The sequence below is a fragment of the Dasypus novemcinctus genome, chromosome 2 (genome assembly GCF_030445035.2).
Source record: "Dasypus novemcinctus isolate mDasNov1 chromosome 2, mDasNov1.1.hap2, whole genome shotgun sequence".
Taxonomy (NCBI): Eukaryota; Metazoa; Chordata; class Mammalia; order Cingulata; family Dasypodidae; genus Dasypus; species Dasypus novemcinctus.
Window position 1 is genome coordinate 73,669,101 of NC_080674.1, and position 13,780 is coordinate 73,682,880.

At 44.4% G+C, this 13,780-nt stretch overlaps 1 protein-coding gene across 1 annotated transcript; it reads left to right on the forward strand.

The window, feature by feature from the left end:
* Window positions 1-1,106: 1,106 nt before the first annotated feature.
* On the forward strand, window positions 1,107-3,270 carry TMEM174 (transmembrane protein 174). Its single transcript, XM_004480244.3, has 2 exons — window positions 1,107-1,797; window positions 1,977-3,270. Exons 1-2 carry the CDS (start codon window positions 1,172-1,174, stop codon window positions 2,080-2,082), a joined length of 732 nt encoding a protein of 243 aa, XP_004480301.1. The 5' UTR covers window positions 1,107-1,171; the 3' UTR covers window positions 2,083-3,270.
* Window positions 3,271-13,780: the final 10,510 nt, after the last annotated feature.

A 13,780-nucleotide genomic window follows, 5' to 3' on the forward strand; every position in this document is an offset into this window, starting at 1 on the left:
TTGGAAATTTTGGTTCTGTTGACCTGAGTCAGGAATGATGATTACACCTTTTAAAAAAGTGGCCCAGGTGATTTTGGGAAGATTGGGAAGTCCTAGGGCAAAAGGGTGCCTCTTTCCTTGGACCATCTACTTAATTTTGCAAAAGGGAGCTGATATAATATTTAACCACTGAAGAGAGACCTCTCCTTGGATGAAATCTGGCTGGGAAAGGAAATGGGCTAGCGTCCCTCTTCTGTGGAGTCGGAAATTCACGGGGCTGTTTTGAAGTTCTGTGTTGGTGAACCACAGACACTGTCATGGAAGATTGAGCTGCCTTGCCCGAATCAGCTGGGGTCTGGCTGCAAACAGTAGCAGGTTTCCAGAAAAGCAGCTGTTTGCTTTACCTTGGAGACCGGGGGCTGCGGCCATGGTGGAGGAAAGGCCTGTGTCCCCGGGACACCAGTTTCCACCTCATGTTTACTCAACTTCTGCCAATGCTGCAGCACATGGAAAGGTTTTCTCTGGCATCTTCCCTCTTTTTCCACAGCAGGAAGTGTGCCCCAAATGCTGAAAGCAAAAGGCACATGGGCATGGGGCTGGCCAGAAAAGAGCAGGACCTCAGGGCTTTGCAAAAGCGGCTATTGAAGTTTAAGTGTCATTCTAACTAGAGACTCCTGAAGGAGGAAGAAATGCACACACATCAAGAGATAGGCATCTGCCAGGAGCAAAATCAGATTGGGTTCCCAGGTTCCTATGGCAGATACCTCAGGGGTTCCCTTCACTGCTCGGGGCCCTGCAGATGGCTCTGCCATTTCTTCAAACCTGATCTTGCTAAGATGAGATAGGGCCTTGGAGCAGAGTCTTCAATGTCCAGAAAAGCACCTCCTAGCACATTAGAGGAACTCTTGTGAATATTTTTCGAATGAACGAATGAATGAAAGTGAATTAGAGAAACAGTCAGCCACTGAATTGCAAAGCAGCTTTCTCCAGTTGTTGACAGCACATGAGAAAATGTCAAGCTTCATTTCTCAGACCTTTATTCTTCTAAACAAGGTTGGCCCTCTGCATGTTATACTCTGTTAACCACAGAAGCCCAAAGTTCTTCTATAACTAATCTGACCCTGAGGCTCCCCTTCTCTGCCTCTTAGACGCTCTCACAACCCCTTTGCCGTCTAATAAGTGGGGTGACAGCATGAGAGGAGCATTGGAGCAGGGCAGCAGCTGCATGGAGGAATTCCCTCTCAATGTGTTTTCTGTCACCCCTTACACACCCAGCACCGCTGACATCCAGGTGTCCGATGACGACAAAGCAGGTGCCACCTTGCTCTTCTCGGGCATCTTTCTGGGACTGGTGGGCATCACGTTCACTGTCATAGGCTGGATTAAATACCAAGGCGTGTCCCACTTTGAATGGACCCAGCTCCTCGGGCCCATTCTGCTGTCAGTTGGGGTGACATTCATCCTGATTGCCGTGTGCAAGTTCAAAATGCTCTCCTGCCAGTTGTGCAAAGAAAGCGAGGAAAGGGTCCTGGACTCGGAACAGACACCAAGTGGACAGTCGTTTGTCTTCACTGGCATCAACCAACCCATCACCTTCCACGGGGCCACCGTGGTACAGTACATCCCTCCTCCTTCGGGTTCTCCAGAGCCTCTTGGGATGAGCACCTCCTACCTGCAGCCAGTGATGAACCCTTGTGGTCTCTTACCCTCTGGAGGGGCAGTGGCCGCGATGCCAAGCCCCCCTCAGTACTGCACCATCTACCCTCAAGAAAACGTTGCGTTTGTCGATGATGAGGACTACCCTCCTTACCTGGACAGGTACGGTGTGTGCCTCGGGAGATGCCCCCCTTCTAGCCCTCAGTCCCTGACTGTGTTTGGCCGGGAAGGAAGGGTTGGGGAAGGCTCACGTCCACACAGCCTGCTGCCAGGAGGGTGGCCTGGTCCCGCGAGTGGTACTTCGGGCTGTAACGCCTCTGTGTTTTCTGCTCATGCTTTAGGTCAAGCCTCGGTGCTGACCAGTTCGAAGCGACACAGCTGGAAGATGAGGACTGTGCCTGTTTCTCTCCTCCCCCATACGAGGAAATATATTCTGTCCCTCGCTAGAGACTGAAAAGCTAAGGGAACAAGCCCTGAAGTCATCATTACCTGACAACTGAATTGTTCTGCGTGTGGACCTTCCCGGGGCAGCAGGGCCGCCTGGCCCACCTGGCCCACCTCCAGGCGTTGGGGTGGGAGGTGGAGCCCTCAGCACAGCTGAAATCAGGCAGGGGCAGGGAAATGCCCTTCCGGAGGGTTTCTACTTCTCTCATGAAAGAAATCCCCTGGATAAGCTGCAGGGGCAGGAATTTCACCTGGTTGTCTACAATCCCTCCCCTTCCCTAAAGCTGAGGGCACCAGCATCTCCGTTTTAATTCCAACAGCCAAGAGAAAAATCACTACTTGTGAGACTTCAGGCGCTTCCACAGTGATGAGAGTAGGTATATGGGGAAGCAGAGAAGAAAAAAACATGCCCACCTCAGCCCCAACAGGGACCGGGGGCTATCTGGTGTCCCTGTAGGACTCTGGGTCTCTTAAAAGCTGTGAAAACCTGGAGAAAAATAAAATAAGTAACGTTTCTTGTTAGAATAGTTATCTGGTAGTGTTAGACAGCTGGCTAAGCCACACAAAATAAAATACATTGGGATGACGATGATGTGAAAAATTCCTCGAGTTACCACCGTGTCACAAGGACTCCTGTCTGCGATGTTCTCTTCCACGACGGTGAAGCTGGTGTGCGGTGAGCAGGGCGGGGCGTGGTGGGAGCTCTCGGTCACCCCGGGCTGGGATCTGTGCTGGGCCTGAGCTAACTGGGCCCGGAGGCCCCACAGCACACGCTTCTCCCTGCATCGTAGACGAGCTCTGTTGAGGCAGTGTCAAGCCGCCTTATCGCTGCCTGTTAGGTCATGAATCACGGGCACAATCTTTACGGCACGACAAGCTCTAGCTAATAAAACAGTCTTCAGGGACACCCAGGGAGGCCCTAATCCCCCTGACTCTCCACAGTATAATAAACAACCAGAATAGTCTCACAAAACTCTAGAAGTAGTTTAAAACCATCAGGTTTTAAAAGAAAAGATTTTCTTTGGACTATAGGCAAGGCCATTCCAGGTAAGAGAAGCCAGAAGGAAGAGAGGATTCAGCAGTTCCTTTAGGTTTTGGTCTGGAGTTATTATTTGGAGTGGCTTTTACTAATTTTTACCAGAAGTACCTAGGTTTTCAAGGATATGATTACAATAAACTTGGTATATTATTGTTGTGATCTGTGTTATTTCTTAGGGACCAAAGCTTTTTTTATATGAGAATTCATTTTCATGTTCAGTGACTGATAGAAGTTGATGGAAAAACGTGATGCAGGTTACAGAAACAAGCTTTATTCTCAATATCATCACGAAAATGCTGGATTCCTAGCCAAGGGCCATTGGTCTGGAGAGGAAGAGGGTCAAGCATCCCCAGGGGCTGGCCGGCAAACGGCCCCTCAGGGCCTCGAGCCTTCCTCCCTGGCCCCTGTTCCCTCCCTGTTCTCGCTCTCCCCCACCGCTCTGTAATTCCATATTCATGGATTTGGATCACAATGAACATAGGGGTAATTCAAAAAAGAAACACATGCTAGGAAAGGGCATCCGTGTGGGAGAGGCAGGGCAGCCAGTTTATCTGGAGGATGCCAGGGGCTAGATATGCAGGGAAGGGGCCTTGGAGAGTTTTCTGTTCCAGGCAGCACTCATTCAGCACCGTTTTCATAGAGGGAGACTTTCCAAGACAGAGAAAAAGTGCTCACCTAGAGGTAATTTATGCTTCCCAAGACAGCGCTTCAGGGCTAAAGGCTTTAAGGGCCCAAGTAGAGAGGCTGGGTTGTGATAGACAAGGGGGTTAGAAAATGGGAATTTGGTCACTCTTTCGACATTTGTTTATTGAGAATCTACTCTGTGCCGGGCCCAGGGCCATCAGGTAGGGACATAACTGAAGAAAACAAACCAATGAAAGACTGGATATGTCCCTGCCTTCAAGTCTTCTGGAAGACTAGTTGAGGAGACAGATGTTGATCAATTATTCTCTGAAAGCAGTGAGGAGTCCTGGAGCTCTAAGAGGGCTTTGGGCTTGTCAGGAAGGTCAGCAAAACTGGCCTGGAGACTGAAGCCCAGGCTGTTGCCTTGCACAACTCCAGGGAGCACTGAGCACATTGTTGACCTGGGGAGGACTCAGCTGGGAACTAAAGGAACAGTAGGTGCCAATTAGACAAAGGGAAAGGGGCAGCAGCTCTTCGCATGAGGGTAGAACCTGGCAGAGGTTCTGTGTGGGCAGCAGTTGGCTAGAAGACTGAAGGCTGTGTAGACCTAGTTCCCTGCTTCTATAATCTCACACAGAGCAGTCTTCTGGAACCCGAGCCAGCACACCCACCAGCTTTCTTGCTTTGAGATGATCCCACCGTGCTCTTTATTTGGGAGTTGCCAGGGCCAATGTGATGGGACTCTGGCTACCACATCCTCGTTTGGTCCCCTTGACCAGCGAGTTCACGCTCCTGGTGGTGTTTGTGGCTGGTTGTCCTGACATTTGCCCTTGATTGCTCTCTCTCTCCCTGCACCTTATCAGTGGGTGCCTGGCAGGCAGTCATCTGTCCTTGGATTATCGGTGGGGAAGGGGTCCTGGTCTTGGGCACGTGCTCAAAGGTTCAGAATGCAAGCCAGAGCTCGGGCCTGTGAGCCTCATAACTTGTAGTCTTTCTCTGGAGAGACTGAAGCGTTTTAAAGAGGAAGGAGCTGAGATCAGGTTCCAAACACTCTCTGGTGAGGGCAAGGCCTGGAAGGCACCTATGACGTACTGTACACCTTGCTGGCAAAGCTCAGCTCTAAGTAGCCACAGGCTGGGAGGCAGCCCTACTCTCTTCACCTCCTACAACCCTCCAGGGCCATGTGGATGGGCAAGTGCTCGGGATCCACATGGAACTCAAATAAAGCTCAAAGGTCGTGGTAGCCAAAGGAAACAGGTTTCTTAAGAATTTAACATTATCTGGAAACATCTCTGTGAACTGATTTGGACTGGGCCTTTCAGCTTGGAAAGAATGATAGCTAACCATCTTTTAAAAAAATTTTTATTGAAGTATATCATTCATACATCAACACACATAAGCAATAAGTGTATAGTAAAGATTGTGAACTTACAAAATAAAAATATATACATAACATCACACAGGGGTTTCATTGGTGTGAAACATTTGCTAACCATCTTTTTTTAAAATTAATTAATTTATTTTTAATGTTACATTAAAAAAAATGAGGTCCCCATATACCCGCCCACCCCCCTCACCCCACTCCTCCCATAACCACAACCTCCTCCATCATCATGGGACATTCATTGCACTTGGTGAATACATCTCTGAGCACTGCTGCACCCCATGGTCAATGGTCCACATTACAGTTTACACTCTCCCCTAGTCCACCCAGTGGGCCATGAGAGGACATACAGTGTCCAGTAACTGTCCCTACAGTACCACCCAAGACACCTCCAAGTCCTGAAAATGCCCCCACATCACATCTCTTCTTCCCATTTCCACCCTCAGCAGCTACCATGTCTACTTTCTCCATCTCAGTGTTACATTTACTTCCACTACTAACCCCATTAGTTCCAGAATAGAGTATCAGTAAGTCCACTCTAATCCATACTCTATTCCTCCATTCTGTGAACCTTGGGATGGCTATGCCACTCCACCCCTCTATCAAGAGGATGCCTCCATCCACTTGGACGATGGCTGCAATTCTCCTGTTTGCAGTTGTAGGCATTCTTGTCTCCCTGCTAACCATCTTTTAAAAAAATGTTTTATTTGGAAAAACCTACAGGAAAGTTGCAAAAATAATACAAAACAGTACATTGAATTTAACATACCCCCACCCAGATACCCAGATTTACATTTTGCTTGAACATTTTACCACATTTGCCTTATCAGCCAGTCTGTCTGTCTCTATTTATCTATCTACCTACCTACCTATCTATCTATCTATATCCATCTTCTGAACACTTGAGAGTAGATTGCAAAAATCATGCTTCTTTAAGCCTTAATACTTCAAGCATATTTCCTAAGAACAAGATTTTTTATTTAGGTAAGCACATTAAGTGCAGCTATCAAGTTCAAGAAATTTGACATTGATATAAAGCATGTGGTCTATATTCCAGTTATTTCAAGTGTCCCAATAATGTCCCTCTGGGCATTTTCTCCTACATTATTAGATCCAGTCCAGGATCATGAATGTTAATGTAATTGTCATGTCTCTTTAGTCTCTCTCTCTTTGTAAAATTGTATTAACAAACATATAACCCAAAATTTCCCATCTCATCCACTCCCGAGCATACAATTCAGTGGCATTAATCACATTCACAATGTTGTGCTACCATTTCTACCATCCATTACCAAAATTTTCCATCACCCCAAACCCTGCACTCATCATACATCAACTCCCCATTCCCCCACCAAACTGTACTCTGCTTTCTCTCTCTGTGAGGTTCCATATTCTAGTTATTTCATATAAGTGGAATCATAAAATATCTGTGCTTTTGTGTATGACTAATTTCACTCACTATGCTGTCTTCAAGGTTCATCCATGTCGCATGTATCATTTTGGGTATATACCTTGAAATGTGATTGCTGGGTTATACAGTGTTTCTATGTTTAACTTTTTGAGAGCACCAAATTGTTTTACATGTTGACTGTACAGTTTTACATTCCCACAAACAATGTATGAGGGTTTCTGTTTCTCTGCATCCTCATCAGCACTTGCTATTTTCTCCCCTTTTAAAAAATTTAATAGTAGCCCTAATAGGGGATGGGAGGTGGACAGTTAAAGATCTAATGGGAGAGGAAATAGAACCGAGCCCAGAGACCAAGCTCTTGTGACCTTTTCTTTCCCCCTTTGGGGCTACCAAGGGGCTGAGCTATTGTGTGGCTATATATCCATTATATGTATATATGTATGTATTATATATGCATATATGTGTATGTGTGTATATGTGTAAGTATGTGTATTATATGTGCATTTTCTTGTATGTATGTGTATGTGCATGTGCATGTATGTGGAGACGTTTGGAAGTGGAGCACTTTCCAGAGATTCCAGTTGCTTTCCCTTTTATGCCATAGGTATTAGTTCCAAATTCACCAAGTAACTCCACTACAAAACCAGCCCTAAAATTCATTATTATGTAAAAATGCCCTCCTTGATTTTTTTTTAACTGTATAAAATAAAGCCTCTTGTTTGTGAAAAACTGGGCCTTGGTGTCGATTTCCAGCTTCTCACCTTTCAGGCTCCTCCTCTGCCTTGTTTGCGCTTAGATGGTGGCGTAGGAGCGTGCTGGAGCTAAACAGCCCTGGGAAGGAGGGGGCAGGGGCGCTGGTGCTTCTCCCCTAAAGAGAAGCTCCTAGCAGCAACCCTGGGGGGAGAAGCTTTTCTGCCAATTAGGAGAAGCCAGGTTCCGCCATATTGTCCCCGCCTGTCACCTGTCAGCCTGCCGTGGTGGGTTGCGCTTTACCTCCCCGGCTCCCCGCTCAGAGGGCAGAGACCCCCACTCGCTCCACCAAAGTGCCTCTGCCAGAGCCCTGTGCTGACAGATGGGTGCTCAGTTTCTATGGAAAAACAACTGTTATTCAGGTAGATAGTAAATGACCATTCTAGCTCAGCTTAGTTGCTTAGTCCTTTTTAAAAATTTTTTTTAGAAGGTACTGGGGATTGAACCCAGGACCTGGTACAGGGGAAGCAGGCACTCAACCACTTGCACTACATCCATACCCTGCTTTGTCTTATTTTACAAGAATAGTAAGTGCTCTCCACCCAACTCAGTTATCCCAGGGCCAATCTTGCTTCATATATACCCCTGAGCACAAACCCACAACTGGACTTAAAAGACAAGGACTTTAAAAAATTACACCACATTATTGCACCTAAACATTTCACAATAATTCCTTAATAGCATAAACTATCTAGTTAGGATCAAACTTTCCCCAATTTTCTGTCTCTATTTTATTTTTATCTTTGGGTTTGTTTGAATCAGCATCTGAGTAAGATTAGCTTTCTGCTACATGCGTCCTGAATTTCTAGCTATTTTATGTTAACCTTTGGGTGGCAGACAATTGGTAAACTATTCATGGTAGCAGATTCAGATTTATTAAATTTCACTTTCCAAACAAAAATGTTTTTCAAGATTTTCTTCGTATCTCCTTCTTCTTTGGGTCCTGAAACTCTGGAACTCCCCTGGGCTTAGAGACTTATTTTGTCTTTATTGTTAGCATATTTATGGAGACTTTTCTAAACACAGGCCTAGGAAAAAATACGTGAAATGAGAAAGATCTTTAAGTGAGCTTTTAGTTTTAGATATTGGGTGCAAAATAGTTTCAAGAATATCAGAAAACATTGACAAACTCCAGAATTTTGGGCTTGGTTGGTGAAGCTTTTTAGAAAAAAAAAAAAAAAAAGAGTTTCTTCCTTCAGGAGCCATAAAAATTTCTTTGAACTCTTCAAACGCAGGAACCAGAATTCCCTCTTTAAGAAATAAAGTGGCAAAGTCTTTTTCTTTACATCAAACTTTTACTTGCTACGATTTAACTCTCAGATTTTATTTGGCTATAGGACTCTCACCAATGAGTTCTCAGTTCTCCTTGAAATAAAAAAATACATATTTTCTAGGCATGCTTACAATTCTTCCTTTGAAGGTGGATATGTCTAAGTGTGTGTGTGCATTCACCTACTCTCTCTTAGTATAGAATGTGATTTATGGATTTCTTGTCCACTTACTACTTGTAAATTATCGTGAGTTTTATGTCCCAAATAGACTGCAGTTGGTTATAAAATCAACAGAGAGCTGTACTAAATAAACCTTTACTGGATTGCTGATGTGTTTGTTCCTTAAGAATTGATGACAAATCAGAAAGTGCAGACAACTCCATGGGAATGAACCTCACCTGCCTCTGGGATACCACAAGGGGTTCCGACACAGGGATTTTGTTTGTCTTGAGCTTTTAAGAAGATTAATAGCCAGATGAACTAGTAATGAAGTCAGTTTTCTAGGTTCCAGCAGTTTTTATATAACAAAGAATTTGCCCTCCTTCACAAAACCTCCACAGCTGTAAATCATATATACAAACAAATATGTGTGCTGGAGTGAGTCAGGGCGTACACAGAAGCTTACATAAGAATGTAGATCTTTTTGTGTTGTAAACCTCACAGCAATTAGTTTAAAAGAAGAAATAAACTTTGTGTAAAAAAAAGGATATATAGGGAAACGGACTTTGGCCCAGTGGTTAGGGCGTCCGTCTACCATATGGGAGGTCCGCGGTTCAAACCCCGGGCCTCCTTGACCCGTGTGGAGCTGGCCATGTGCAGCGCTGATGCGCGCAAGGAGTGCCGTGCCACGCAGGGGTGTCCCCCGCGTGGGGGAGCCCCACGCGCCAGGAGTGCGCCCGTGAGGAAAAGCCGCCCAGCGTGAAAAGAAAGAGCAGCCTGCCCAGGAATGGCGCCGCCCACACTTCCCGTGCCACTGACGACGACAGAAGCGGACAAAGAAACAAGACGCAGCAAATAGACACCAAGAACAGACAACCAGTGGAGGGGGGGAAATTAAATAAATAAATAAATCTTTAAAAAAAATAAAAGGATATATATATATATATATACGTGTGCTCATTACTCATTTTTTTTTGTATCTGAAATAGCTCTTGAAGAATAGGTAAGAACTGGTAATAATAATTTCTTGGGGAAGGCTGGACAACTTATCTTTCACTTTACTCCATGGTAATTAATGAATTTTTGTTTTGCCATGTTTACATATCACCTGTTCACAAAACTATTTTTAGAATAGAGGAGGAAGAAAAGGGAATTATCTCTCTTTATGCATTTCTATTGTAAATGTCATCTTCTTGAATAAATGAATAAATGATTTTGTGATAAGCACGGCTGCTTGCATATGTAACAAATAAACACACGAGACCCATAGACACAAACGTGGTATGTATCCATTCATCTATGTGGCCACAAATACGCTGTGATATCGGTAACATTCTTACACGGACACACACGAAACCTCTGGGGAGGGAGCAGAGCTTTGGTCATGTATGTGAAAGACTGCTCGACGTACACGGCCGCTGCTGGAGTCCTCTGCGGACGCCCGGCGAGGTCAGCACGGACAGTGTCCAGCTTGCCGGGAGCGCACACGCGCACGGCTCGAAGGACCGCGCTGCGCTCTCTCTGGTAGTTTTCCCAATCCAGCCCCCGCTGTCATGCCTGGAAAAACCTGTTCCCATCAGACAGCAATTCACTCACTGAAAACCTCCCCCTTCTTAGGAGAAACTGAGAGTAACCCAAGTATCCTCATTCCTCTTCAGAAGGAGGAACTTCAGGGATTAACTTCACAGGGTTTCCCACCCCAGGAGGGCGTGGAGGGCCCCCGGGTCAGAGCGAGCGCTGCCCGCCCGGCCGGCCTGGCCCTTCTTCCCCGGCTCCGGCTCGGCTCCGGGTCTCGCTCTGCTTGGGCTCCTCCTCCCCAGCCTCTGGGGCGGGTTTGATCCCGCCCAGCCGTGAAGGGCACCTTGATCCCTGACAGACTAAACAGGACCTGCAGAAACATCCTTGGAATTTTTCAGAAGGAAAATAGATGGTGAAGGGAAAACAAAAGCTCTGCCTGCAAAGCTCCACCACAGGCGGGTGTAGACAGAGCTGAGCTTGGGGGCTCCCCGAGGGCCTGCGGCAGGAGGTTTCAGGGGCGCTCCTTAGCCGGGGCCCACTGGCCCCAACGGAATCCGCAGGGGATTGGGGTTCCAGGCCTGGCGCCTCCACTATCCACCTTGGTGTTCCTGTTCTCCCTAAGTCCCCAACTCAGACCAGTTCTCAAGGCTTCTGTTAGGATTAGGCTATTTCTCTCCACACTAGCATGTTTGGTGTGGGGTTTTTTTTACTTTTGTTTTTTGTTTTCTTCCTGGAGAGACCCAAGCCCTTAAAGAATCTGATGAGAATCCTGCCCTCCCCAGAAAAATGCACACCCACACAATTTCAGGAGGTCTGTGGATCCCAAAGGGGGAGAATTCTTACAGAAATCTTTTCTCCAAAGGACGGTACAGCCCTGTAGCATTATCCTTCACCTGAAACTGGGGAATGCTACATTTCCTTCTCTATCCCCCAAAAGTGAACCTATTATCTGGGCCTTCAAGTCTAGCTTCCTTTCCCAGGATGTTGTGGCAGAAAATTGTACTGTATAACCAGCTTCTGTTCGGTTAGAGTGGTGGTTATCAAAGTGTAGTCCATGGAACCCTGGGCTCCCTGAGGTCTTTGCAGGGGTCTTCAAGGAAAAAAATAAATAATAATTCCAAAATGTTTATTTACCTTTTTCACTGTGAAAACATTTGCATTGGTGGTGCAAAAGCAATAGTGGGTAAAACAAATCAAGGTACTAGTACTGGGTTTGGCTGAAAAAAATGGTTCTCTAAATATACTAAGTCCTAAAACCTGGAAACTGTAAATGCTACCTTGGAAAAAGGGCCTTACAGATGTGATTAAAAATCTTAAAACAGAGGAGATTATCCTGTATTATTCAGGTAAACTCTAAGTTCAATTCCATGGATTATTGTAAGAGGATGGCAGAGAGAGATTTTACAGGCAGAAGAGGAGAAGGCAATGAGAAGCTGAGGGCAGAGATGAGAGTGATGTGACCATAAACCAAGGAATGTGGGCAGCCTCCAGGAGCTAAAGAGGCAAGAAAGAGATTCCCTCCAGAGCCTCAGGAGGAAGTGCAGTAGCTTAATTTTGGCCCAGTAAGACTGATTTTGGACTTCTGGCCTTCAGAACTGTGAGAGAATAATCTTCAGTTCTTTTAAGTCACTAAATTTGTAGTCATTTATTACATCACCCACAGGAAACTAAATAGGGATGAAAATTTCCTAGTGATAATTATATTCTTCACCACTACACACTCACAGAAAAAAAAAAGCCAGTTCCATTTAGAAATGTCCTTAATGGAACAGTAGAAATTATTAATTTTATTAAATCTCAACCCTCATGCACATGTCTTTTTAATAGTCTTTGTGGCAAAAAGGGAAGTACACATAAAGCTTTTGTGGCATCCAAAAGTGTGATGGTTGTCTTGAGGAAAAACAGTTCTGCCATTGAATTTCATGGAACACCATTTTTACTTGAAAGAATTACTGACAGATGAACTATGGTTATTCAGACTTGTGTATTTGGCAGATATTGTTTCAAAACTGAACAAAGTAAGCCTGCCACTCCAAGAGAAATAACTGACAGCATTTGTTGCCGGGGATAATATTTAAGCTTTCGAGTGACTATTAGGATTTTTGAAAACTTGCATCTGTCCCCACGAATTTGACAACTTTCCTGAAAGAGGGATTTTCTGATGAGAACAGTGCTGCTATTAATGAATGCAATCCTATTAATATTATATAATGAAATGTGTCAACTTTTGGAAGAGCTATATAATTCAGTACACAAATATTTTACACATGACCAGTACCTGATGTTACAAAATCATGCATGGGTAAAGAAATCCACTCAAGATAGACAAATGGATTTTAATGTAATAGAGTATAAAACGTTCCGTGATTTTTATTTCAGATTCCACATTGCAACTAATCTTTACGAAATCACCACTTATTGAGTTTTGGTATAGTAGCAAAGAATAATATCCACAATTATGTGAAAAACTTGCAAAACACTCATACCTTTTCAAATTGTATATCTTTGTGAGGTAAGATTTTCTTCATATACTTCAACTAAATGACATATCACAATGGAGTAAATGCAGAAGCAGATGTAAGAATCTGGTTCTCCTCTGTTAAGCCAGGCAGTAAAGAAATTTACAAAAATGTGAAACAATGCCACTCTACTTACTCTTTTCTGTAAAATATGTTATTTAATATGCAAGGATTTAGAATTATAATTTTAAATTAATGAATAAATTAATATTTTATAATTTTTTCATTTTTCGTTTCTAATGTGATAAATATCAATAGATACTACTCACATAGATAGAACCTCTTGGTAATTTTTAAGAATATTAAGGATTTCCAAGATCAAAAAGGATGGGTACTGCTAGCCTATATTATTGGTGGGGTGGTGGTGATGGTGACAATGTATACAGATAAAAGACTACATTTCCCAACTGCCATTGCAGCCACGTTGGCCTTGTGATTCAGTTCTAGCTTATGAGATCTAAGCAAAGTTATTGGTAAGGGCTTCCTGACACCTACCTATATGGAGAACAGATAGCTGAGGAATTTCCCTTTTTGACTGTCTGCTCTTCTTCATGCTTGAAGAGCACAACTTGGACATTATTGCAGAAGCTTCAGCAGCCACTTTGAGCCATGAGGTGACCTTGAGGATGGAGGCCACTCATTACAAAGATGGAATGAAAAGATTGAGTCTCCAAGGACCGTTATGCTTTTTTACATGAGAGAGAAATAAATTTGAAATATTGTTTAAGCCACTATTAATTTAATTTTCTGTTTCATGAAACCTAATTCTGTTTACTTTAAATGTGGCTCTGTGCTGAAAACAGTCACAAAGGACTCTGCTTCCTATGGATTATATAGTTATTTATTATGGAGAAGCAGATGAGGCTCAGGTGACTGGGCTCCCACCTACCACATGGGAGGTTGCTGGTTCGGATCCCGGTACCTCCAAAAGAAGATGAGCGAGCTGGCGCATTGGGCAGGTATGGCCAGCTGACTCAACAAGATAATGCAGCAAGAGACATGGAGAGGAAAAACAGAATGAGAGAC